This window comes from Prionailurus bengalensis, chromosome F2, assembly GCF_016509475.1.
Source record: "Prionailurus bengalensis isolate Pbe53 chromosome F2, Fcat_Pben_1.1_paternal_pri, whole genome shotgun sequence".
Classification (NCBI taxonomy): Eukaryota; Metazoa; Chordata; class Mammalia; order Carnivora; family Felidae; genus Prionailurus; species Prionailurus bengalensis.
Genome location: NC_057353.1, coordinates 80,882,923 through 80,907,320, shown reverse-complemented (window position 1 = coordinate 80,907,320; position 24,398 = coordinate 80,882,923). Strand labels below are relative to the sequence as shown.

At 60.1% G+C, this 24,398-nt stretch overlaps 1 protein-coding gene across 4 annotated transcripts in view; it reads left to right on the top strand.

Annotated features, from left to right (window-relative positions):
• The window catches only part of SLC45A4 (solute carrier family 45 member 4), an 81,249-nt gene that overhangs the window by 49,998 nt on the left and 6,853 nt on the right, over window positions 1-24,398 (top strand). For all 4 annotated transcript variants that reach the window (XR_006300632.1, XM_043601884.1, XM_043601883.1 and 1 more), the window contains exons 3-4: window positions 21,720-21,908; window positions 23,842-24,021. Coding sequence is in view for 3 of the 4 variants with exons in the window: in XM_043601884.1 (XP_043457819.1) it covers window positions 21,720-21,908; window positions 23,842-24,021 (369 nt within the window). In the remaining variant the exon portion in view is untranslated. The remainder of the gene's footprint in view (window positions 1-21,719; window positions 21,909-23,841; window positions 24,022-24,398) is intronic.

The following is a 24,398-nucleotide window of genomic DNA, read 5'->3' as shown; positions in this document are numbered from 1 at the left end:
TCTGCGTCTGCCGAAGGAAGGACTTGCTGAGGAGGAAGTTGCCCTGCCCCGCGCGCCCGGCCGCCCAGCTGTCTGGCGCGTGGGTGAAGCCTCGGGGCTCTCCGGGGAAGGGGCCTCGTGGAGCTAGGTGTTAGCGTCAGCGCGTGCCTGCCCCCGAATGGAGCCTCCCCGTGGCCCTGGGACACCCCGGGCACACCTGCTTCAGTTGGGGGTCCCCCAGGATGGAGCAGGGACCAAGAGTCTCAGGTAGCCCAGCTGAGCTGCTGGCGGGGAGACAGACGTCCTTTGGTCTCCCGGAGCGTCTGGCAAATGTTTCTGCATACTTGGCGTGCTGTTCTGTTGTCCTGACGGTGGGAGCCGCGGGCTTGGCCACAGCCCTGCCCGGTTTGTGACCACGGGGGCCCTTCCCGTCTGTTTGCTGCGGCTGCTGAGCCGGGTGCCCCACGGAGCTGCTCCGTGTCGTCGTCGGGTGATGCCAGCTTCTCCCTCTGCGTGGGCCTTTCAACCCCTCCTGGCCTTCCTGCCCAGCACCGCGGGTCCGTGGTGTGGGGGACCTCGTGAACCACAGGGCTGGCGTCCCCAACACAGAGGGGAGACATGGTGGGGCGCCTGGAGGGCTCAGTCAGTTGAGCGTCTGACTCTCGATTTCGGCTCAGGTCACAATCTCATGGTTCCTGGGATCGAGCGTCGTACCGGGCTCTGTGCTGACAGCATGGGGCCTGCTTGGGATTCTCTCTGTCTTGCTCTTTCTCTCTCTCTCTCTGCCCCTCCCCAGCTCGTGTGCGTGCACGCTCTTTCTCAAAATAAACTTAAAAACAAACCAAAAAAAAGACGACACAGTGCCCTCCACCCACTCCTCCCAGCAGAGAGGACAGATGTGGCAAAGGTGGCTGTGACTTGGTGCTCAGAGGATGTATCCTGTGCGCGGCGTCCCCGGGGGAATGACCGTGCCGATGCCTGTGATGATTCTTACCGTGGTCCCTGACGGCGCGAAGGTGGGAGGGTTTGTCCCTTCCCTGCTGGCTGTCCACCGCATGGAAGTCCGTGCCGGTGGCCACTGAGGACGAGCAGGCCTCTCTCCGGGAGGCGGAGAGCACTGCCGCGTGCTCTTGATCTGAGGCCGCAGAGATGGTTTGGAGCGAGCCGTGGAGTTCTTCCCATCTTCGGGGGGCCGTGGCCCGTCAGGGGGACACTGGAGCGTGCCTCTCCAGCCAGCGGTTGCCCCGATTGGCCCAGCAGCTCCACAGTGCCCTGCTTGCGAGGTGTCCGCGTCCTCAGTCCGGGCTCTCCCTGTCTTGGGCACCCGGGCGCGGCGCACCTGTTGCCGGAAGCCAGCCCTTCTGGTGTCTTTTAGGCCTGACGTAATTCTGTGGCATCCCGAAGAGTGGTGGCTTTTTCACAAACGTACCTTCTGTTTTGTTGAAGTAATAAACTGTCATAGTTGAATGTGTCAGCGGGATCTGAACAGGTCCTCTGAAAGCCAGCCTGATGGGCTTGGCAGATGTTAGGGGCACAGGGAGACACCTGACAAGGACTCATGTCCTCCCCTGGGAGGGGCTCCCGTCCCCTGGTCTGGGACCCAGGCAGCCCGGGTCTGCAGTGCATCTCCGCGTTTTATTTTATTTTTTTTTTTAATTTTTTTTTTTAATGTTTATTTATTTTTGAGACAGAGACAGAGCATGAACGGGGGAGGGTCAGAGAGAGAGGGAGACACAGAATCCGAAGCAGGCTCCAGGCTCTGAGCTGTCAGCACAGAGCCCGACGCGGGGCTCGAACTCACGGACCGCGAGATCATGACCTGAGCTGAAGTCGGATGCTTAACCGACTGAGCCACCCAGGCACCCCCATCTCCGCGTTTTAAAGTCCAGTAAGCGATGGCCATTGGGACCCATGTTTAAGGTGAAAGCGTCCTTCCTGGGGTGTCTGTTGGTGTAAGCTCGGCCCCACGGGTGGTGCCGCGGCTTCCCAAATTCCCCGGGGAGCCGAGTGGGCGTGGCCGCATGGACCAGCGACCCAGTGACCTGTCACCTGGGGCACTTGCCACCACGCCCTGGAGCTCCAGCAGGTGACAAACCAAGTAAACTTTCATTCTTGCGAGAACGTCACGTTCTTTTATGGAACCGGCGTCTGTTCCCGAGTCCCGGTACGGCGGAGGGCAATGGTCTGTCGGTCTGTTCTCGATGCTGGATTCCCCACCTTCCGCTGCGGCTTTTCCTTCCTGTGCTGAATGTCCCGTGTGGGAAGGCGGTGTCGAAATGTCCCAGCCGGTAGCCAGGCACGTTCGTGGTGTAGTGTGGAAGCCAGCTGGGCTGACCGGTTGCAGACCCAGGTTGGAGAAATTGGAAGGATTATAACTCCGGTATTTGTTTTGCTCCATACATTCTGTTTGTCACGTGGGCTGGATCCCCTAGAAGAACGGGACCTTCCGGGTGTCGTCCACGCACCCTTCGCAGCCGCGCAGCTTTGTTTTCCTCTCACAGTAAACGTGGGTCTTGCGGGTTTTATTTTGGGTGGCGCGTGGTCTCCTGTGATCTCGGCTAAGTGCACGTGTGGTGACGAATGGACTTGGCGGGACTGCTCGGTTTCCATGACGATGGAGCCCATGTGTCCTCGTGTCATTCTGTGAAGGACGGGACCCTCGGCCTGCGCACTTGCTGCGGGGACCTGCTGGGGAGTCAGATGCCAAACTTTTTCCACAAGAGGTGAAGAAGTTTAATAAGTGCCAGTTTAAATCCAAACGCTCTAAACTGTGTGTGTGTGTGTGTGTGTGTGTGTGTGTGTGTGTGTGTGTGTGGCTGTGGCTCTCCAGGGACATGCGCTCCTGAACACCAGGTAAATGGAAAGAGCACCACAGCACGTGAAAGTTCTGCCACAGGAAAGCTGCTGTCCCTGCTTACCTGGCTGGGTAAAACGTCAGGTCTCAAACAGCTGCTTCCTTCTCTAAAAGGGGGCTCTAGACTAGAAGTGAGTGTCCTTCCCAGGTGCTGGCACGGGTGCTGCCGAATTGGGGAGCTCAGTGGGGAGCAGAGGAGGCGGATGGGGTGCGGGGACAGTGGAGGGATGGTGTGGGGCCGACCCTTTCTTTGTGGCCCTGCGCCCCAGGCGTCCGGCCGGCTGTAGAAGGGCACAGCGTGGGCATGAAAGGGACAGTCCGTTCCCCGTGGAAGATGTCCACCAGCAGCCCCTGAGCACTGTCCATGGAGCCCACCCAGCTCAGCCTGCAGTCCGTGCCCACTGTGGTTCTGAACCCTTCCTGGCTCACAGGGGAGGCTGTCTTTTTTCTTAATGTTTATTTTTGAGAGAGACAGCAGATGTGAAGCAGACTCTGTGCTGACAGCAGAGAGCGCAATACGGGGCTCGAACTCACAGACTGTGAGATCATGACCTGAGCCAAAGTCGGACACTCCACCGACCTAGCCACATGGGCGCCCCCCCTTTTTTTTCTTAGAACAAGTGTGAACAGGGGGTGAAAGGGCAGAGGGAGAGAGAATCTCAAGGAGGCTCCATGCTCCGCACAGAGCCCATCTGGGGTCCATCCCATGACTGTGGGATCACGACCTGAGCCGAAATCAAGAGTTGGATGTTTAACCTACTGAGCCACCCAGGCACCCCCTTTTTTGGGGGGCGGGAGGAGGGTGTCTTTAAATTTGAATTTGATTTCTCTTGAATCAGTTGCATTTCCACCACGCTCAGATTTCCAGAGTCCCAGTTTTTCAGACTGAGATTTCCATCCTCCTGCCCCCAACCTCCAGGTTTATCCCCGGAGGCAGAGCCAGCTTCTTGCGCCTCCTTCCGGAGGCTTCCCACAGGCAAGACACGAGACCAGTGGCTCTGTGACTCGCTGTCTCCAGCAGCGGCTCCTGAGGCGCATCCAAAGCGGTTCTTCTGGGATAAGGATCCCAGTTCCAGGTCAAAGCACAAAGCCTGTCTGCGGTGGCTCTGGTGCCTGCCGGGTGGCCCAACCCCGCTCTTCCTGGGATTTTCCCATCGGTCTTGCGGCTTGTCCCTGGTCCCTTCAGAGTCCCTGCCGTCCCTTCCTCAGCTGTCCAAGAGCCGGGTTTCTTGGCCACTGTATACCCACCCCACTTACTGAACAGTTCAGCTTTTGGAGGGGGCTTTTGTTTTAATGATGATTTGTTTTTGAGAGGGAAAGAGACAGAGAGTGAGCAGGGGAGGGGCAGAGAGAGAGGGAGACACAGAATCCGAAGCAGGCTCCAGGCTCTGAGCTGTCAGCACAGAGCCCGACGCGGGGCTCGAACCCACCAACAGTGAGATCATGACCTGAGCTGAAGTCTCTCAACTGACCGAGCCCCCCCGGGGGCCCCCGGAGGGGACTTCTAAAGGTGCATTCTCAGGCCCCGGGCTCAAAGATTCAAATACAGGACGTCAGAGCGGCACCTCCAAGGCCGTGTTCCGGTGTTTGTTTTGTTAGTGCTGAGGCGGCCTCAGCCCTTCTCGGAAGGAGGGACTGCCCCGTGGTCTTCGGGCGCAGGAGGGGCTGCCCCGGAAGCTGCTGCAGAACGTTCCTCCGCGCGCCTGGCCCCGTAGGTGCACTGTCTGTGCCGCGTGTGTGCGCATGCGCGGGTCTGTGCGCCTGCTGGGTGGTCAGAATCCAGTAGAAACGTGCGGTGACCCGTAAGCCTGGGGAAGCACCTGTCCCCGAACCCTGCACAGCCCTGGCTGAAGACCAGGTGGCCGTGCCCCTCCTGGGCCTGTTCCCATCCAGCACCTTTCCCTGGGAAGGCGATGTCTCCCCCCCGCTCGTGGTTTGCCTCTTGCTTTAGGGTGTCTCCTCCAGGGAAGAGGAAAGTCATATAAAAGTTGCGGCCTCTCAGTTTGACTAATGAGTCAGAACTGGGTTGTCATTACAAGATCCTAATTCGTGGGGAAAGTGAGATTTCGTCTTCTCTACTTGGTCCAGGATGCAGGGTAAAGCTTGATGTGCGGCCTTTGCATGTCTGCTAATAAAAAAACCCCAGGCTTCCCCCCTTTGCATTGCAGCTTAATGTGAGCCAGGATTCCCAGGCTATGATTTGTTGTTATTCGAAGCCCACCTTTTCTTCCTGTGGGAAAAGACTACCCTTTAACAGCCTGCCTTAAGGAAAACATTTGAAGTCTGAGTGCTTTAAGTGCTAGTCATTTTCTTCCACACCCTGGATTGTTCAGGGAGGGGGATGTTGGCGGCGGTGCTGGCCCGGGCGGCAGTCGGAACATGACCCCGTCGGAACTGTGCCCTGCCCTTGCGGGAGCCCCGTGCCCTGTCCTGCAGCCGCTGCCAGCCAGTGCCGCTGACTCTCAGTGTGAGGTTGGAAGTCGGCAGGATGCAGCGCCCGTGAGAACGGAGAGACAGGGTCACGCTGCATCCGAAGTGAAAACCCGCATCCGGTTACCTTGCGTGCACGCGCGTGTGTGCGTGGATGGACTCCACGTGTACCTCCTGCATCCTCCTTGAGTGAGCTCGTGTGTTGTTGAACAGGTCGTGTTACTGTGTTTCCTGCAAGATGCATCCAACTTGGAGCTCCCAACAGGTGTGCTTAGACCTGGGCAGCGACTGTTGCCTCGGAGGTGGCAGGTTATCTTAACGGTGTACTCTCTCCATTTCAAATGCGCTTGCCGCCTTTCTAGGAGTTCCCTGTGAGTATAATGACGCCTTCGAAAGGGTCCAGTGAAACCTTTGTATTTTGTCTGAAGGTACCGGTGGCCCCGGGGCCTTTTGTTGATAGCACTCTTGGTTGGTTTTCCTGTTTTGAAAAAGCAGACCCAGCAGCCAGCTATCCCGTTTCCTTTGTGCAGGAGGCGTTTCTAAGGCACACCTGCCCCAGTTCACGCAGGCTGTAGTGTCCGTGGTGCTCAGGGGGGCCCTGCAGAAATCCACTAGGGCCCCACTCACCTCGGGACCCAGACAGCCGACCCCAAGGACACGAGAGGAGTCGCGTCAGATGCCCCGGTGCTGGCCTGGACTCTTGCTTCTGCTGAGGTGTGGGCACACTGGTTGGCAGAATGCACACAGAGGCTGGGGTCGAAGGGAGTGGTGTCATTTGAGGCATATTTCGAAGAATCAGGTGGCCATGTCAGCCTGAAGAAGTGATAGCTTGGGGAAGCTGGAGGTCTTGTCCCTGAGCACCTGGAAAATGGGCAGGTAGCAGAGGCAGGAGCTATACGTCTGGGGCCCAGAACCCAGGGCCAGGAGACCAGCTGCCCAGCTTATACGTGAGTGTGCACCCGTCAGCCCACCTGAGGTGATGTGCACAGGCCCTCCAGCACCCGGGCACGAGGACCCTCCCTGTCACCGTGGGCAGGAAGCCCTGGGTGGTGTGTGGGAACCTCCCCCGCATAGAGGGTCTGTTGTTTAGGCAGAGCGCAGGTTGGAGTTTGTGGGTTTTAATTCTGCATTCCACTCTCTGGTTTTTCTCTAACAGCTGAAAGGACATCAGGCCTGGTGCAGCGCCCCCCCCGCCCCCGCTTCAGGTTGTTGAGGCTCCTTATCTGACAGCTCTCGGATCAGTGGAAACTGATGCGGTACAAGCCTGGGGGGGACTTTATGAGCAGGCTCTCTGGGCGTCCTTCCTGGCGCTTGGCTCAACCCTTGGCTTGTCTGTGGTTGCGGGTCTGCAGGGCCCCAAGGGCAGAGGCAGGTCGGCCGGCTCCCCACCGCGCCCCCTGGGTTTTGTCCCCGGTGTGTGCACCCAGCGTCTAGCATCCCGCCTCGTTTGGGGGGGAGGCGAGCCCAGGCCGCTCCCAGCTGGGATGTGGGGCACAGGCGTCTAGTGCTTGATTGTTCCCTGAGTGGGGAGTGCTGAGCTCAGTGCCCTCCCCTCACCCCAGGAGCTTCACAGAGCGAGGAGGCAGGCGCACCCAGCGTGGCCCGCAGGGTGGGCCGCGGCCCTGGAGGCAGGGAGGGCGAGGACGGTGGATGGCTGAAATTGGACGGCCCCTCAAAGACGTTAGTCTAAGCAAACAATCCAGATGCAAAGGGACAAATCCTGCGTGATTGCCCTTCTTTGAGGGACCCCGAGGGGTCCAGTTCATAGAGACACAGAATGGAGGGTGGGGGACGGGGGCGGGGGGCTGGGCGTTAGTGATTAACGGGGACAGTTTGGGTTTTGCAAGATGAAAGCGTGCTGGGTGGACGGACAGCGGCGATGGCTGTGCGGCAGCGCGACCATATCCGACGTCCCCGAACCGCACGCCGCGAAACGAGTCAAGCGGTCAGTATTATCTGTCTTTTACCACAGTTTTTAAAATGTGGAAAAAAATAGGACGGGCCCCACAGAACGTCCAGCTAAACACTGGGTTTCCTGCTGACGCGAGACTGAGGAAGCCTGAAGGGTGGCACGGGGCCCGGGTTTGGAGACGGCTGACTGCCCGCGCTCTCCAGTGCTAGAGAATTCCACCACCCGCAGGCATGCTGTCCTCGCCTGGGACTCCTGGGAAAGCCCCCCCCCCCCCCCCGGGGTCAGGGGACCCTCACCGTGCCTCCAGAGCACCGTCCTCATGGACTGTGGAAACGGGCCACGTGCCAGAAGGAAAGGCGTGTACGTAGGCGGGAGTTTGTGAGAATCTCCTGAATTTTGACCAAAATAATTGAAAAACTTTGTGTAAGGCTGTTTTGTTTGGATTGGGAAGTCGGGATTTCCTTGTGTTTCAGATCATTGTTATTTTAGAAACAATGAAACGTCAGCTGTAGTCACTTTTCCCAAGGAATTATGAAGCCTGTTCCTCTTTGCTCAGCGCCTACGGAGCGCCTACCTGCTTGGTGCTGGGCCTGGCCCCAGCGTGGAGACCGCCGCCGCGGTGGCCGGGTTACAGTCGCACGGAGCTGAGGCCATGGGGCCACGACAGTTGGCTGAGGTCAGGGGTTTGGGAGTAAATGCGCGATGCCGGAGCCCTGGTTCCGGGGATCAAATGTTTCCAGATCAGGGAAGGCCCGCACGGAGGTGACCTGTCCAATGAGCCGGGCTCCAGGGCGTGCCCGTGCTGGGTGCTCCTCCAGGGCCTGGTGAGGGTTGTGATTGATGGGCCGGAGGAGCAAGGTTAGGAAGGACAGTTAGGGGACTAGCTGTGGCCTGCCCTGTTGAAGGCAAGCATGGGAACAGCAAAGACAGGAGGCTGCCCTCCCGGGCACAGGGGACAGGAAGTCAGGAGGCCGTGGAGAGACACTGGGCCTCCTTGTTGCAAAGAGTAAGTAGAGGTCAGTGAGTGAAGCAAGGGTGAGTCAGCGCATTCTGGGCTGTGACTTGTGGGGGGAGTCGTAGAGAGTGTGGCGTGCCCAGTGGCACAGGGGTGGGGGCTCACTGCAGAGTGAGTGATGTGAGCCGAGATCTGACCTCTGGGAGGCAGGGGTCAGATCACAGGAGACCTTAAGTGCCACTCCAAGGAGGTTATTTACAGAGAAACCTGGGCAGTTCCGCCTTTCTTCAGTATTGAGCATATGAGCACTGGTAAGGCAGGAGGTTTTTAGAGGGCTTGTTTGTTTATTTTTGAAAGAGCGTGTGTGTGTGCGTGCACACTTGTGCGTGATCAGGGAGGGGCAGAGAGGAGGAGAGATGGAATCCCACGCAGGCTCAGGGTGGAGCTGGACATGAGGCTTGGACTCAACGAACTCTGAAATCATGACCGGAGCTGAAATCAAGAGCCGGACACTTAATTAACCAACCGAGCCACCCAGGCGCCCCATAGAAGTTTTAATAGTAGGCGACATACCATCGCCGTTTCCAGACTTAGCAGACTGGTTCTCAAAATTGTGGTGACTGTACACGGAGCGTATGCACACACGGTCCAAGAGGACAGAAGAAGCGAAGCTAGCCGTTCCTGCAGAAAATGATGGTTGAACTTTACGGCGAAACCCAAAAAGAAGTTAAATCAGTTTTAACCAAACATTACAAACGTGTTGGAAACATAAGCCACCAGGCAACCCCACTCCCCGAGTGTGGGTTTGGGGTGACCTGTGGCACCCGTGTGCTCCTCAGGTGAGCACAGCTGAGTGTCTTCCTGATTGTCTCCAGAGGGGTGTTCAAGGCCGACTTCGCAAGGGAAGCACTGTAAATGTGCAGCATTTTCCTTAAACATGTATCAAAAAAAATATGAGAATCCCAGAGAGGCTTAAAAATTTTTTTTAAGTTTATTTATTTATTTTGAGGGAGAGAGAGAGAGCAGGGGAGGGGCAGAGAGAAAGGGGGAGAGAGAGAGAGAATCTGTCAGCACCGAGCCCCATGCGGGGTTTGAACTCCCGAACCGTGAGATCATGACCTGAGTTAAAGTCAGATGCTGAACCGACTGAGCCACCCAGGCGCCCCGGTTTGTCCCCCATTTAAATGAAGAATGGATATGGATGTATCTTCCAGCTTGTGAACTATTTTGGGGACATCACAGAAAGCTCAGTATGGCGTTGAGAATCCGAAGTAACTTTGTTACAAGTGCTGCGTCTGCAACTCTGGACGGAGGTCGGTGGGTCACAGAATGGAAAACGGGGTGGAGAGACTGAAGATCCGAATTTCAGCTTGCGGTGACCAGGGCTGGACGAGGGCGGAGTCCGGCGGGGTCTCTCCGTGGTCGGTTCAGCTGACTCTGCCCGCCCGTGGGCCTGCATTTCCCAACCGGAGTCGGGGGCAGAGCAGGACGGGGGGGGGGCTGGCGGAGGGGTGGGGGATCCGGCATTTCTCACTTTTAGCCAAGTTACGTTCTACTTTAAGTTCCTCTTAGACTTACACCTGTGTACATTTTGCTGTCATTTTAAACCATGACTAAGGACAATTGCTGCCTGTTTTGGTGGTAGTTCTGACCCAGCAGCAGTTGTGTGCTGCGCCCCACGCTCTTCCTATTCCGCGAGCCCCGGGGAGGCCCGGGCTCCGAACACTTCCCTGTTGTCACAGCAGGCCCCGGGCCCGTAGCTTGCTCATCAGTTACTAGCCGTCCCGGAGAGCCCCCGCCGGGGGAGCGGAAGGCCTTCGCTTCCCCATATTCTGTCCACACTTGCCAGGTTGTGACAGCCAAGCAGGATTTAACCGGGCCAAGCCGAATGTGCGGGCTGTGTAGACGCAGCCGCGTTGTGGGTTTGGGTGCTTTTTCTCTGTGACCCGACACTCAGGATTTATAGACGGGGCTCACGAGCATCTCCTGCGAGGCGGGGGTGGTGTCTGAGCAGAGTAGGGGCCCCGCTGCTGGTTTCCTTCCGACTGGTGTTGGCAGGTGCTCCCGCGGGGCGGGACCCCGGCCTCCGCAGGTCCTGAGAGCGGAGCCGGAGTGCGCAGGTCACCTGTGTCTCTGGGCCCCGGCCTTTCGCCTTCACTGGAGGCGAGGCGGTGTGCACCCTCCTGTCCTTGCCAGAGGGCAGGCCTGCACTTAGAGGACCAGCCCCCACACGGCAGCGCCCCGGGAAGCTAGCTGCTGGGAGGAGGCCTCCGAACCGAGCCGGGTGTGGGGAGCCGGACGAGCAGCGTCAGGAGGCCAGTCTGTCAAGGCCCTAGTCGTGGCCACGCGGAGGGGAGTTTTCTAGAGGCAAGCTGTCCCGTCTGTTCGGGACCTGGGCTCGTAGCTGGCGTGTTTTCCGACTGCTTTGGGAAGCCTTTCGTGGTGAACGGCAGGTATTGGTGGGGAGGCCAGGCCACGTGGGACGCTGAGTGTGATAACAGGAGGCGGATGTCACGGTGGGGAGGGGCCTCACGCCAGAGCCTGCCTTCCTCACCGGGCCTCGCCTCACCTGCTACCTTTCAGTCCCCGGAGGTCCTGGACGAGGCTGGCTAGTGTGGGACGTGATGTGGCTCCGTGTTTTCCTTTGGTCCTTTTCTCCGGAGCAGGCTGGGCCGGCCCGCCTGAGGCTGAGTGCTGCTGGGGGGCCGGGCCCGGACCGCTGAGCCCACGCTGAGCCCACGGTGGCCGGGCCCCGCGCCTGCGAGCTCGATGTGCAGGCCTGCAGTCATTGGGTCTGTCCGTGGTGGGGGCTGTTCTCGTGACCTTGAGGGTGCTTCTCAGCCTCCAGTGAGCTGCAGTGTCTACTTCTTGGTTTTAAAAACTCCACTTGACAACATCTTGTTTCGACAGTCTGTGTTCGACTTGCACGCACAGCTGCCTTCATTCAGCCCTCAGGTGTCGCTGTCCCGTCCTCCAGGTGACCACAGTGAGGCTCCAGGAGCTACTGGAAACCCCTCCGTGTCCTCCTGGAGCTGGAGGTGCCTACCACAGTGCCTGGGTCCCCGTCGCTCATCTGTTGCCCGCACAGGGGCATGTGGTCGCCCTGTTACCATTTTTCGGGCCAATTTCTTCCAGGAATTAAGGAAAACGTCAGTGTCCCCATGGCCTAGGCATGAAAGTTTTTAGGTGTCTGGTCTCACAGAAAGAGGCCAGGGAGCCCGGTGGGGGGCCGCTGTGGTCCGTGGTGGAGCTTCTGAGAACATGCTCGGGGTGGGGGGAGGGGAGTGGTTCCCAGAAGAGGGGGGCTTGGCTTCGGCTCTGCCCCTCCAGCCCCCCGCCCGGCCTTCCTCTGGGAACTGGGCCCACACTGGGCCCCCGAGCTGCCCTCAGCCGTGTTTGTCTGTGACTCGAGGTGCATCCCGTGGGTACTTGGGGCTGCCAGGTCAGTGGCGGGTGTCTTCCAGGTGCCCGACTGTCTTCCCACGGGCCTTCCAGACAAAGGGCTGGGTGCTCCCGGGGTGACCCACGTTCCCTTGCAGCACCTGAGGCACACGGGAGCTTCCTGTTCCAGAAATGGTCCCCTCCCAGGGAGGGTGATTTCAAGGAGTAGGTTTAGGACTCACACTGTGTGCAGGGCCGGCCGGCTGGCCGGCACCCATATGTCCCGTTTCCTGAGAGCAAGTGGACTCCCAGAGAACTTGAGCTCTCGAGGTGTCCTCCCAGCATCTTAAACTCCCTGCCCCGCTGAAAGCTTGACAGGGCTGCAGGGACACGAGAGGGACGCTCGTGTTTGGAGCGGCCCCGTGCCAGGTACTGAGCTATGCACTCTGTCTTCCTGTTGAATCTTCAGACGTCCCACCTCTGTCCATATGTCTAGGTTACATGGGGGACAGGGTGTTCAAGGCCGGGTGCTCCCAGAGCCTCGGGCTGCAGAGCCCACATGTCCCTCTGGAGCTCAGCGGAGCCTGCCCCGTCTCCCGTGAAGAATCTTGATCCTCCTTCCAGGCCTGGGACGTCTCGGTGGGTGGCCGTTGGCTTCTGGAAGCCACGTAGCTGTGAGAGGTGGCCGCAACTTGCAGCTGACCTGACCCGGGAGCTCGGGCAGGGCTGTGGGGTACGCCGTGCGTCTTGTGCACTGCAGGAAGCTTCTGGAGTCTTAGGCCAAGTGCGTTGTGGTTTCTTGTAAAACTCAGGTGACCTGGCTGTGCCATCATGAAGAGGCTTCTGCATTATGTTTTCTAGAGCCATGAGGTGGCGGTTGTGTCAGTAGGAGGTGCTCCCGAGGGGTTCCGGGCAGTGGGAGGCTTGCGCCCCTAACTTTCCAGAGGTTCAGTGTCCCACCAAGCACATCCAGCCAGGCTGATGAGTCTCATCCTTGTTTGAAATAGGACCAGCGCCCCCCACGCGGAGGTGTCGGGAGCCCCTGGTGTGGGGCTGGGTTGGGGGGTGGGGCAGGTTGTGCACATTTATTCCCTGGAAGCAGCCAGCTTCAGGGCCAGCACAGGGGCTGGAGAGTGCTTGTTTTACCAGAAGAAAGATCATTCAGAAAGTGCTGGAATTTAGTGGAGCCCTGGGTAAGTTTGAAGGACACAATTTCTGAAGTCCTGCCTTCGTCCAAAGTAGCTTGTTCTGGGGGCGCCCGAGTGGCTCAGTCGGTTAAGCGTCCGACTTCGGCTCAGGTCATGATCTCATGGTTCGTGGGTTCGAGTCCCGCATTGGGCTCTGTGGTGACAGCTCGGAACCTGGAGCCTGCTTTGGATTCTGTGTCTCCCTCTCCCTCTGCACCCCCCCCCCCCCCCCCCCCCCCCCCCCCCCCCCCCCCCCCCCCCCCCCCCCCCCCCCCCCCCGCTTATGCTCTGTCTCTCTCTCTCTAAAATAAATAAACATTAAGAAAAAAATTTAAACAAACAAAGTAACTTGTTCTGATGTGGCACAGTGAGCCCCAGAGAGCCTCCTGGGCAACCCTCTAACTTTCTTTATAATCGACCCACAGGAAACCCCTGATGAACGAACTGACCACTTTCCCCTCTGTCCCTGATCTTGAGGGGACCCTTGCCCCCCCCCCCCCCCCCCCCTGCAGCCCGCCCAGGTTGGGGACTGCACTTCTGGGTGTCTGAGCCTGCTCTTTAACCGGTGAGGAAGGATAACATGGTGGGGGGAACATAGCCTAGGTGCTGGGGAGCCTCTGACGGCAGGCCCGGCTGGAGTCGAGCTTCTGGACCTCTGGGAAGGGCTGTGCTTGCACAAGCAGGCGGCACTCAAAGCCTGTTCCTCCCCACCTAAAACCGCCAATTGCTGTTCCGGGTGGGGGTCCTAGGAGAAGCACTGAGCTTCCTCCCCTTTCTTCTTCGTCCCTCTCCCTACCTTCCCGTGGCTCTGGGATTCTAGAACATTCTGGGCAGCTGGAGGAGTGTCTGCTCCCCTCTGCCCAGTGTAGACTCTCCCTGTGCAGGGGACCCTTTCCTCCCTCGGGCCTGCGCTCCAGAGCTGGTGGCCTCCGCCCTGGGCTGCAGACCCGCTGCCTGTCTCTGGGGGTGCCCGGGGCCCTCAGCGGGGTTCCCCACAGGGCTTGCCGACTTCCATTCATCCGAGGTCACTCGGGGTTGGTGGGCATTTCCCACAGAGCGCGCGTTCTCACGAGCTAAACGTTATCGTGAAATTCTTGTCTGAGAACACAAACATATCTTGATGTGGGAGGCTTTGTCTATTGAAAGAAAGAACGTACCTTCCCATTCCCGGTTCAGATCTTTTGTTAAACATTTATAGGCAACTTTCCCATTCCCCTGACTGCCCTCCCCCCACAAATACCAGTTTATCAAAAAAGACGTCGCGTTGAATGGGAGCCGCCGTGCGTGACCAGCGTGGTCGCCGTTGCCCGTGACCTCACACGGCCCTCCGCCGATGCTGACACACCGAGCATTTCCTGTGAACGGGGAGCCTTCCTGGTCCCACCATTGTTGTTCAACTCTTGCCTGGGAGAAAACAAAAATTATTTACTACGGGCGGTATGGTGTTTGTTTAGAGCTGTGCTGGGAAATGCGCCGTTGGAGGCGTCCCAGCGGCGGCCGTGGCCGTGCGGAGACCCGGCTCGCTCGCTCGTGGGGCCCCCCGGGGGACGTGATGGGAAATGTTTATTCTCGCCCACGTGCTTGACAAAGAAAGCCGGTGCCCAGCTCCGAGGCCCCCCGCCCCAGCCGTTCCCCTGACCACGGCCGCTCAGCTTGGGGGCACCGGGGGTTTCCTGCCGGGCCACCCTTGCTCTGCGGCCTGGAGTTCACTTTGGGAGGCCTGGGGAGGGCGAAACTGAGGGGACACGGCCACCGGTCCTGTTTGCTCCTCCTGGGCTTTCCTGCCTTCCTTGGCCTCTGCTCCGCGACCCCCTCTGGGGGCGGTTTTCTCGATGGGAGGACACTTTGGGGGGTCCAACTGGAGAGAACAGATGGGGCAGGTCTCCTCTGAGGATATGTGACAGGGCAGGATCCAGCCCAGACTTCCCACCCCGAGTGTTCAGATCACGAGAAGCCAGCAGAGCCTTCTGAGCAGAGAGCTGCAGCTGGGGTGTGTTTGGAGGAGACGGCCCTGGACGCAGGGCAGGGGGTGAGATGAGTTAGCGGGGGTTCGAGAGGAGGTGGGAGGCCTGACCGAGGGCTGGGGGTCGGCAGCACAGGAGCAGCGGCGGACCTGTGCTCAAGGGGTGGGACCTCCAGGCGGGCAGGGATTTTGTGTGGGGGGGGGGGTCACCCCCTGGGGAGGAGGGTCCAGCCAGAGTGAGGGGCACCGGGCTGGGTGGTGCTTGGGGTGTGGGGTGGGGCTGCATCCAGCCCGCGGTTTTGGTGCCTGCTGAATGCCAGGCATGTGGCCGGCACTCTGCCTTCCTGGGGCTTCGGCTGAGTCGAGCTCACGAGGACCGGCTCAGTTGGCGTGTAGGCGACCCTGGCGTCCTCCCAGAGGGCAGATCTGGGAGGGCTGCGGGGGTAGGGCCAGACCGCGGCAGGTGGAGGGGTGGACGCGGGGACCGGCCCCCTCGCGAGAGGATGCCCCCCCAGCCTGCCACAGCATCGCATCTCGCGGCGAGAGAGGGGCTGGGCGGTTCACCCCCCTGCCCGCAGCCCAGAGCCCTCCGCTCGCTCGATGTCGGCCGGCACTCTGCGTGACTGGGACACGGGTTTGGGGTGAGCCGCCGACCGGCGCCCGGCTCGACCGGTGTCCTCGTGTTTCTAAGATTCGGGTTTGAATCGCAGAACTGTTCGGTTTCAGTCACGTGCCTGTTTTCAGAAAGGACTGACGACTTCCCAGTGCTCGTCTCTGACGCCTGCCCCCGCAGCCGCCACGCTCTTGTGCCGGCGTCACAGGGCGGGGGGGCCACCTGGGCATCTGCGGGGGGCGCCCCGGTGTTCCTGCCCGGAAGGCCGCGGACAGCGCCGGGAACAGCTCACCGGAGGGGCGCCGTGGGGCGGGCGGAGGCGCAGGGACTACTTCGGAGCAGTGTCGTCCGCGCCGCGAGTGCCTCACTGACCGGCTGGGGCGAGCGCGCCGGCCGCGCTCCCACTGCGCGGTCTCCCCGCCCCCCGCGCGCTGGCACGTACCCGGCCTCGCACAGCCCACGCGGCTGCCAGGGCGCCCGAACGCACCTGCCGCCTCCCAGCTCATCAGCCCACCAGCCCGGCGTGGACCACGGAGGGACCGTGCTGCCTGGAGCGCGAGCTGCTGCGTGAGCACGCCTGAGGGTCTTCTGGGCGTCCCCGTCTGCGGCAGCGCCGGGCTCCCGCCTGTGCCGTCGGCCCCGCCTCGAAAGGGCAAGAGGCCTTGTTTTCCAGAGGGTGCCTTCGGTGGCGTGGCTTCCCGTCACCTGGACGGCCAGCGTCTCAACCCGTGTCAATGGCGTGTACCCTGTGCTGGGCAGGCACACAGGCTTTGTGCCAGCCGGACCCCGCTGTGTCTCACACTCGCTGGCCTTGAGGACTTCTCTCAGGACGCGGTCCTGGCCTCCCGTCAGCCAGGGGCGGGGGCGGCGGGTTAGCCGACAGTGGGTTGGGGCCGGGGCCGGGGCCGGGGCCAGGGCGAGTCTCCCCCGGGGCCTGCTGCACCAGGTCGGGGGGGGGGGGGGTCTGTCCTCGGCAGCCGGTCCTTAGAGGCTCCTGTCTGACACGGGGCCTCGCCATGATGCTTACGGGTGTTTGTGTGAGTTCAGGAGGAATTATGCACAAACAGTTCTCTGTGGCCTCTCAGTGCCAGGTCACGGCCGTAGGAATGACTGACCGCGGCCAGAAGGAAGTGCTGGGCCACTGCTTATGTCTCTCCAGCTGAGGCCGAGTCTTTAAGGAACTTTCTTCCCTGGAGCTTCCTCTCTGCCTGTTAGCATGGTGGCCGTGGGTCCTGGAGCTGGTGCCCGTGCATGCAGTGAGGCTGGCGTCAGAGGCCCGTTGGTGGGGGCGCACACCCATCCACAGTCCCTGGGCGGCCGCATCTTGGGGTCCAGAGGGCGGTATGTTTGTCAACACCCGTGTGCCGGAGCTCTGCTCTTGTCCTCCGTGTACCCCTTTATTCCGCCCTCGTCATCTCAACCTTAGCTTCCTGCCCCGAGGGCCCCCCACACCTCCCCACCCTGTAGGTGCAGCCGGCACACCGTGCCAACCTCTCTGGCCGCCTGTGAGGATAGATGAGATGGGACTGTGCCCCGTGAATCGTATCACAAGATTGTCGTCTTCAGTGGGACATCGAGAAGCTGGAAAACGGGGTGGCCTGGTGAACTCAGGACATTGGGAGCCGTCCCCTCCACCAGTTAGCTGCCAGTCTCCCACCTGGACTGTCTGGGTTCTGCTGGTGGCAGTAGCCGACCCTGCCCACCCGTCACTCACCACGTGAGCCGTGGGTCCCCCGCCTTCCTGCCGTTAGCCAGCAGGGCACAGAGCACTCCTGGTCCCCGTCTTGGCCGAGCTCGCCGTGCGTTGAAGCAGGCCGGGAGACGTGGGGCTGAGTTCTGGTAAAGGCAGTGCTGTTGGCCTCAAGGAGCTGTGAAAGAGTCAGTTGAAACGATATTTAAAGTAAATATTGTTAAATCCGTTTAGTATATGAAATATTATTTGAAGTTAAATATAATTATTTATTTTGAGAAACCGAGCAGAAGATACGGCACGGTGGCTCCTATTGGAATAGCTTTGCCGCCGTTAACAAATTCTGGAAGAACGTAAAAGCGGCTCGCTTGAAGCCACTGGAGAATGCCAGAAACTAGAAGGGAACGGCGTTAGGTGGTTTCCCATCGTTTTTACGGCCTTCAGCCTGCAGATGGGCCTTGTTCGGTGCCACACGGGGCAGCTAAGAACGCTCGATACCTGCACTTTTCCTGCAAGACCCAGGGACAGCGTTCAGGCCAGAGTTGGAGCCAGGGGAACCCCAAACCCTGTGTCCTCTCTTCTCACGTGTGTGCTGATGCTTGAAACGTGCAGCCGTGGGCTGGACTTGAAGCAGCTCGGCCGAGGCTGAAAGAACGGAACAGAGATTTCTGCCGGCTCCTGCTTCAGGAGGGTTTTGCGTCTGAGTCCGGCCAGTTAGCTGTCTGTTGAAATAAAGGTATTGATACCCAGAAAGAAGAATGTAGCAGAGCGTAGAGTCTCTCTACACCTGGTCATTCACAGCATCTACAGCTCAGTATTCTCGGGGGATGAAACTGTGACCCTCGGTCACGAGGCCGCAGTGGAGACCGACCCCAAGATTGGGCCCCGGTGTTGGAAGCCTCAGCCGGGCGCAGGAAGTGTGCTCGAGGACACAGGAAGACACGCTCCTGTGGGAGTGGGAAAGCTCCAGAGAGAAGCAGGAACTGTTAAAGAAGAACCAGATGGAAATTCTAGAACTGAAAAATGCAGCATCTGGGAAAATTAAGAGGCGACTGGGGACGCCAGAAGGAAGATGCAGCACAGGATGAGCCAGTTGACAAATGGCTGACAATGAAGAACAGAGAGGACGAGATCAGGAACAGAAACCAGCAGAGCCTCGGGAAGCAGCGGGTCTGACCGACACGTGACTGATTGGAGTCCCAGAAGAGAGGAGCCTGGATGGGGCACACAGTGTGGAGAAATGACTGAAGATTTCCCAGATTTGGTGAAAGGTTTCAATGTCCGGATTCTCGGAGCTCCGTGAACTGCAGGCAGAAGTAAAAAGGAAAGCTCGCTTAGGCTCATGGTAGTCAAGGTGCTAAAAACCAACAAAAAAGAGAGTATCTTGAAAGCGCCCGGAGGAAGAGAGGACCCGTTCCGTATATACGGTCACACGAGATGTGCCGGCCTTCTCTGCAGAAACTGTGATCTCTTCAGAGTTCGGGGGGGGGGGGGGGGGGGCGGGGCAGTTAACCCAGAATTCTTTATCCGGCCAAAATACCCTTTGAGAATAGAAGTGGAATAAAGAGGTTTTAGTTACAATAGCAGAACACTTGTCATCAACAGATTTCTGTAAAATGCTGAATCACCCAAGGATGGTCCTTCAGACGGAACGGAAGTGGCACCGTGTGCATACTCAGGTCTTCGGGAAGGAAGGGAAAAGACTAGAAATGATTGAATGGGAGGTAAAAATAGGAATTCTCCTTTTCATTCCCTTGAAATACGCAGGACGGCCGGAAGCAAAAACCACAGCACAGACGGGGGTTTACGCTGTCTGGAGAGGTGATGCGTGTGCCGCCTGTAGCGTGAAGGGACTCGGGGGCAACCACACGCGGACGTTTGCAATGTTCTTGCTGTTGTGCTGCGCTGACGCCCCCAGACTGAGAAACCAGTGTGCCACGAACTCTGCAGAGCGGCTGCTTACGAAATGATGCTGAAAAGCCAGCGTATAAATTAAAACGGAGTGCAGCAAAACAGCATTCAGTCCGCTTAGCCAAAAGTGGGCAGGAAGGAGGGGGCCGACAGAAAGCAAGTAGTAATGTGGCCGCTGTGGTGCCAGCCGTGTAAGGAGTCACGCCACATGTACGCGGACAAAACACTGCAGTGAGAAGGGATCAGCAGAACGGTCGAAGAGCCACTGATGTGGACCGTCTGAGAGCAGCACCCTTTTCTTTTTTCATGTTTGTTTCTTTTTGAGAGAGAGCATGAGCAGGGGAGGGGCAGAGAGAGGGGGACAGAGGAGCTGAAGCAGTCTCTGTGCTGAGAACAGCGAGCCCGGTGCCCGGCTCGAACTCGCGAACCGTGAGATCATGACCTGAGCTGAAGTGGGACACGTAACTAACTGAGCCCCCCCCTCCCCCGGCGCCCCAAGAGCAGCACTCTTAAAATAGGACACGGTGGGTTGAAAACGGGCGGGTCAAGATCTGTTGTGCCAGCAGGGAGCCCGAGTCGGCAGGGGTGAGCCTAGCAACAGCAGGTAGAGGAGACCTCAGGAGGAGCGTGATGGAGGGCTTGTGGCCGAGGGGTCGCGCCGCACGAGTGCTCGGGCAAAGTACTTTTCATCTCACTGGAGAGTGAGGGCTTGTTGGGGGCCCGGGGTCTTGGAAAGATCTGGTATCCTGGGGCAGGTGCAGGCCTGGCAGGTGAGGGCCCTCCGGGGACGGCCTGCCGCCCAGGACTGGACAGGGGGGTGGGGTCATGGGCTGGCCCAGGGATGGGTTAACAGAGGGCCGGTGGTTGGGGTTGGCTGGCCGGCCCCACGCGTGCATCTCAGGATGTGGTGCAGTACGACAAGCTGGAGCCCCTCTGTGGGTCCCCTGCCACGCAGGGACAGGTCAGCCAGTCACCACTCCCAGGAAAGTACACCGTACAGGTGGCTCAGCAGCTGGGGAGATAGAGCAGCAGTGGCGTGCCCGGCTGGGTGGGGAGGCCTCTAGGGGGTGCCCCCCTCGGAGCTGCAACAGGAACCAGGCGGGGGTGGGGGGGAGACTGCAGGAGGTGTGAAGAGACCACACTCCCATGTGCCTGGAGCAGCGGGGCCAGGCCGCGGGAGGGAGGCCAGGAGTGGCAGGTGGCCTGGTGTGCGCGTGCGTGGATTCTGCAAGGGGCCACGTGCCTCCAGGCCAGTCGGTGTGGGTGAAGTTGTGCCGTTTTAAAAGCCACCTTCGGAGTCCGTGAACCCTGGGGTGAGAATGCTTTCCGCTCTTTGTGAAACGCTGGCTGTGTCGTCCACGCGGAGCGGTTTGGTCGGCGGTCCTTTCCGGCGATCGCATTGCTGGACAACGTGCTCCTGCACGTGGGCACTGGGGGCCGGCCTGGGCGGCTGTCACTGTCCCCTCTGCCCGCCTGTGGTGCAGAGGGGCGAGGCCCCAGGCCTGCCGAGAGACTGTAGCGCTCATAGCTTCTCGTTCCCTGGAGCAGCACGCTGTCTCTGCTCACTTGGAACACGAGCACGATTCACCACCCTTCCTAACGTTCTCTGCGGCGTAGAGGTCAAAGCAGACACCTCGCATCGTGGACTGCGTGCGGGCACGTGGGTGACGATGCGGGCGGTGTTTCGCCTTGCCACACAAGTTTAGCTCTAATGCGCCCCGGTACCCCGTTTCCCGGCGCCCGCGGTGGTTCGGGGCACTAGCCAAGGGGTTGCTGGCGTGCCCAAGCACCTTTCATTTTCTAAGTAAACTTTTCATTGAAGTAGGACACGGAGAGGTGCGTGACGGAAGTCTCCAGCGGGGTGACCTTTAACCAGCGAGCCCCATCCAGATCAAGAACAGAACAGGCCGAACTTCCCAGGGGTGACCGCCACCCTGGCTTCTGCCAGTAGAGACTCCGTGTAAATGGAACCCACTCCTGTGTGTGCTCCTGCGGCTGGCGTGTGTGGGGCCCGGCTCGTGCACCGCTGCATTGCGCAACCCAGCTGCTATGCGGGCTCTGCCGCACGAACGTGCCTTTCCACTGGCAGTGGCGTTGGGTCTGTGCGATAGCGATAGCGATAGCGGAGGCGGGGGCCTCCCACTTTGTCCCTTTGGGGCCAGGGCAGATTACCTAGCCACTGCCCCCTCCTGGAAAATGGGCACGAGAGTCCCTGCCTCCCCGGGCAGTGAGGAGGATCAGATGAGAGGGAGTACCAGGGGCCAGAAAGAGCACCTTCGCTCCAGCTAAACACGTACCGATGCTCCCCCTCTCGTTGGCTCCTCGGTGGCTGCGCAGAAGCCCACCGCTGGGGTCGTGTAGCACGCTAGTGGCTGTGTGGCCCCTCAGGGCGACTCTGGGGATCGTTTTCGGCCCGCGCGGCCCGGAAGGACAGCAGGGTGGGTCCTCGCTACTCTGGGGCCGTGTTCCCTGCGTGCCTCGGTTCTGGGCTGACGGGGACACTGTGTGCGGTGCCTGTGAGGTGGCGCTGAGTAGCGCGGGTGGCGTGAGAGGGCCTGGCCCCGCGCTGGCGCCCGGGGGTGCCTGTTCTCCACGTGTGCACGGCCGGTCCCAGCTCTGCTTGTTACACTCTGCAGCAGCGGGTCCCGGGGCGTCTGCTCCAAGGCCCGGGTGCTGGCCTCTGGCCACCTGGTGCTTCCCCGTTGGGATTCAGTCTTCAGAGCTGCCTGCTTCGGAGGTGGGCACTTCGACCCTGAGGGGTCTCTACCAGGCCGGGGCCTGCGTGTGTGCGTGCGCCCGGTGCCCGGGGTGCACCTGTCACAGCCCGCCGCGTGTCTGCCGCAGGCCTTCCGGAGCAGTACTACAGCCTCACCTGGTTCCTGAGCCCCGTCCTCGGCCTCTTCTTCACGCCCATCATCGGCTCCGCCAGCGACCGCTGCACCCTGAGCTGGGGCCGCCGGCGGCCTTTCATCCTGGTCCTGTGCATCGGCGTGCTCTTGGGCGTGGCGCTCTTCCTGAACGGCTCTGCCATCGGTAAGTGCCCCTCCGCCACGCCACGCGCCCTACTGTGTGCACTCGCGTCCTGGCTGCGCGTGGCTTTCTGCTCCACAGAACACGCGTGGCGCCGAGACCGGCCGTCTGCGGGCTGCCCGGGCCCCGCCCCCGCCCCCGCCCCCGCCCCCGGGCACACTTGGCCCCGCTCGAGGAGCCGGGCCCCACGCAGCAAAGCCGTGGGAACCTGTTCACAGGGAAGCATTTCCTGTTGTGAGCCAGCGTTTAATGCCTATCTGACACCACGTCCTGTTTCCAGCATCATCTCAGAAATTCTCTCTTTGTTTTCTCCTTTTCTCAGACTTGGCATTGAAAATGTCCAGACCCAGTTCGCTGCTTGTTTTTCTGCTTCGGGTACTCGTGTTTTGTTCTGCCTTTTTTGTTGTTGTTTTGCTTTTAATTAAAGCAGCTGTATGTGGGAAAATAGTTGTTGCCCTGAGGGAGTCCGTCAAAACTGTTAAAAACAAAAACCTTGTTTTCTGGCAATGACTTTTGAAGACGGAGGCTTCATCTGGGTCTGACGTACGCGAGCTTGGCCCAGGTCTGCAGAAGGAAGTCAGCGATGTGGGAACACCCAGAACACCTTTTGGGGCAGCGAGAGGCACACCCAGTTACTCAGAGGCCTGTGTGGGGACAGGCTGGGGCCGAGGAAGGACCACCGCACCGGGCAGCACACGCTTCCCCGAGCTGCACCCAGCCACCTCGTGCGGGGCGGCCTCCTCCGGCCGCGACGTCTTAGGGCCCCAAGGCCGGGGGTGCTGCTTTGCCGTCAGCTGTGGGCCCGGGGCCGCGGGCTCTCTCGGGCTGTCCCCTTCAGCCTGCAGATCGCGTGTCCCTTCGCCACTTTCACCCAGAGAGAAAGTCGTGTCTTTCTCCGAGGCCGTGTCTGTGGGGCGTTCTCGCGGGAACGTGGCGGTGCAGAGACTCGGGAGTCCGGCCCCTCGCCTGCTGCCCTGTCACTTGCCGTGCTCACGCTCTCCCGGGCATCCTCCCTGGGCCTCCTGTGCAGTGGGCTTGCTTGTGGCTGCAGCTAGTATGTTCCCAGGTCCCAGGTCGTGTGCCTCTCTCCCGCCCCCCGCCAACCTCTACATCCTCGGGTACAGGGTGCCAGCCAGTCTTGGGGCTCAGGGCAGACTCCCCCGAGGCAGGTGCGACGCAGTGTGTGGATGTAGCTTCCTTTGGCCGCTTCCAGCCTCTGCTTAGGGAAAGATTGTGCCAGAAGTGAGGTCACGTGCGTTGCTCCTCAGAGCCGCGCCCAGGCCGCCCGAGAATGCGCTTGGAGCTCCCCGGGGGAGGTGACGAGTGCTTCACGACTTCCGTCACCGGCACGCAGGACCGTTAGCCCGTGTTTCTGCTCGGGTTCCTTGGGTGCAGTCTGACTTACGAAACGAGATCCGCGTTGGCCTTCGAGGCTTAATTTTCCTTAAAGCAAATTGGAAAGTAACCGCGACAGGCTCAAGCCATCCTCCTTCGGGAGGCGCGAAACCACAGTGCGCGCTTGAGGAGGCGCGTGTGGACGCCGGGGAGGCCACTCGCGCGCTCAGGATGCGCGGAAGGAGCGCCCCCGCGGCGTGCGCACGTGGGTGTGTGACTGTGTCACACGGACGCTGCGTCAGGGCTCTCAGACGTGGCCCTCCTTCGCCAGGCAAGGTGGGTAGAAGGGCCGTTTTCCTCGTAGCCACAAAACGTAAACGTAAGCTCTCTCAGGTTCGCCGGACAGCCCGTGTGATGGGGGAGGAAAAAATGACCCAGCAGATAACAGAAATGGACAAAACAAAGCCCATCTTCTGTCCTGAAAGTCCGTGCCAAGGAGCACACCCGTTTCTGGCCAGGCGACAGTGTCCTCTGTCTCCTCTTGGAGGCGACTGTCTGCTCCGAGGGGCTGAGATCTGCCTGCTCCCATGTGTTCGGTCAGGTCTGTCCCTCGGCGATGTCCCCAGCCGGCAGCCCATTGGCATCGTCCTCACCGTGCTGGGGGTGGTCATCCTGGATTTCAGCGCCGATGCGACCGAGGGCCCCATCCGTGCCTACCTGCTGGATGTGGTGGACAGTGAGGAGCAGGACATGGCCCTCAACATCCACGCCTTCTCTGCCGGTGAGAGCGCCCCCCACCCCTAGCCCTGGCCCTCACCCTCCCAGACCTCACCCAGTGGGGGTTGGCTGGGGGAGGCTGTTCCCAAGGCCCTCCTCCGCATATCAGGGGGGGGGGGGGACTCGATGGCCTGCCACGGCTTTACCTAGCCGCTGGTGGGCGAGGTGGCGGGCAGGCCGGTGCTAGTCTCTCCCTGCGTTTGGGTACCGTTCGTATCCGTTGGGAACGGCAGCTTCCTGAGCTTAAGGGGTGTCAGTCAGTGCCGCCCGGAGTTGTGGGCAACCATCGGCTTCCTATCCTGGTGGATACCTGCTTCTGGTTCCTTAGGCAGGAGTCTCTTAGGTCAAAACGCCAGACTTAAGGTCAGCTGTAGTTTCTTG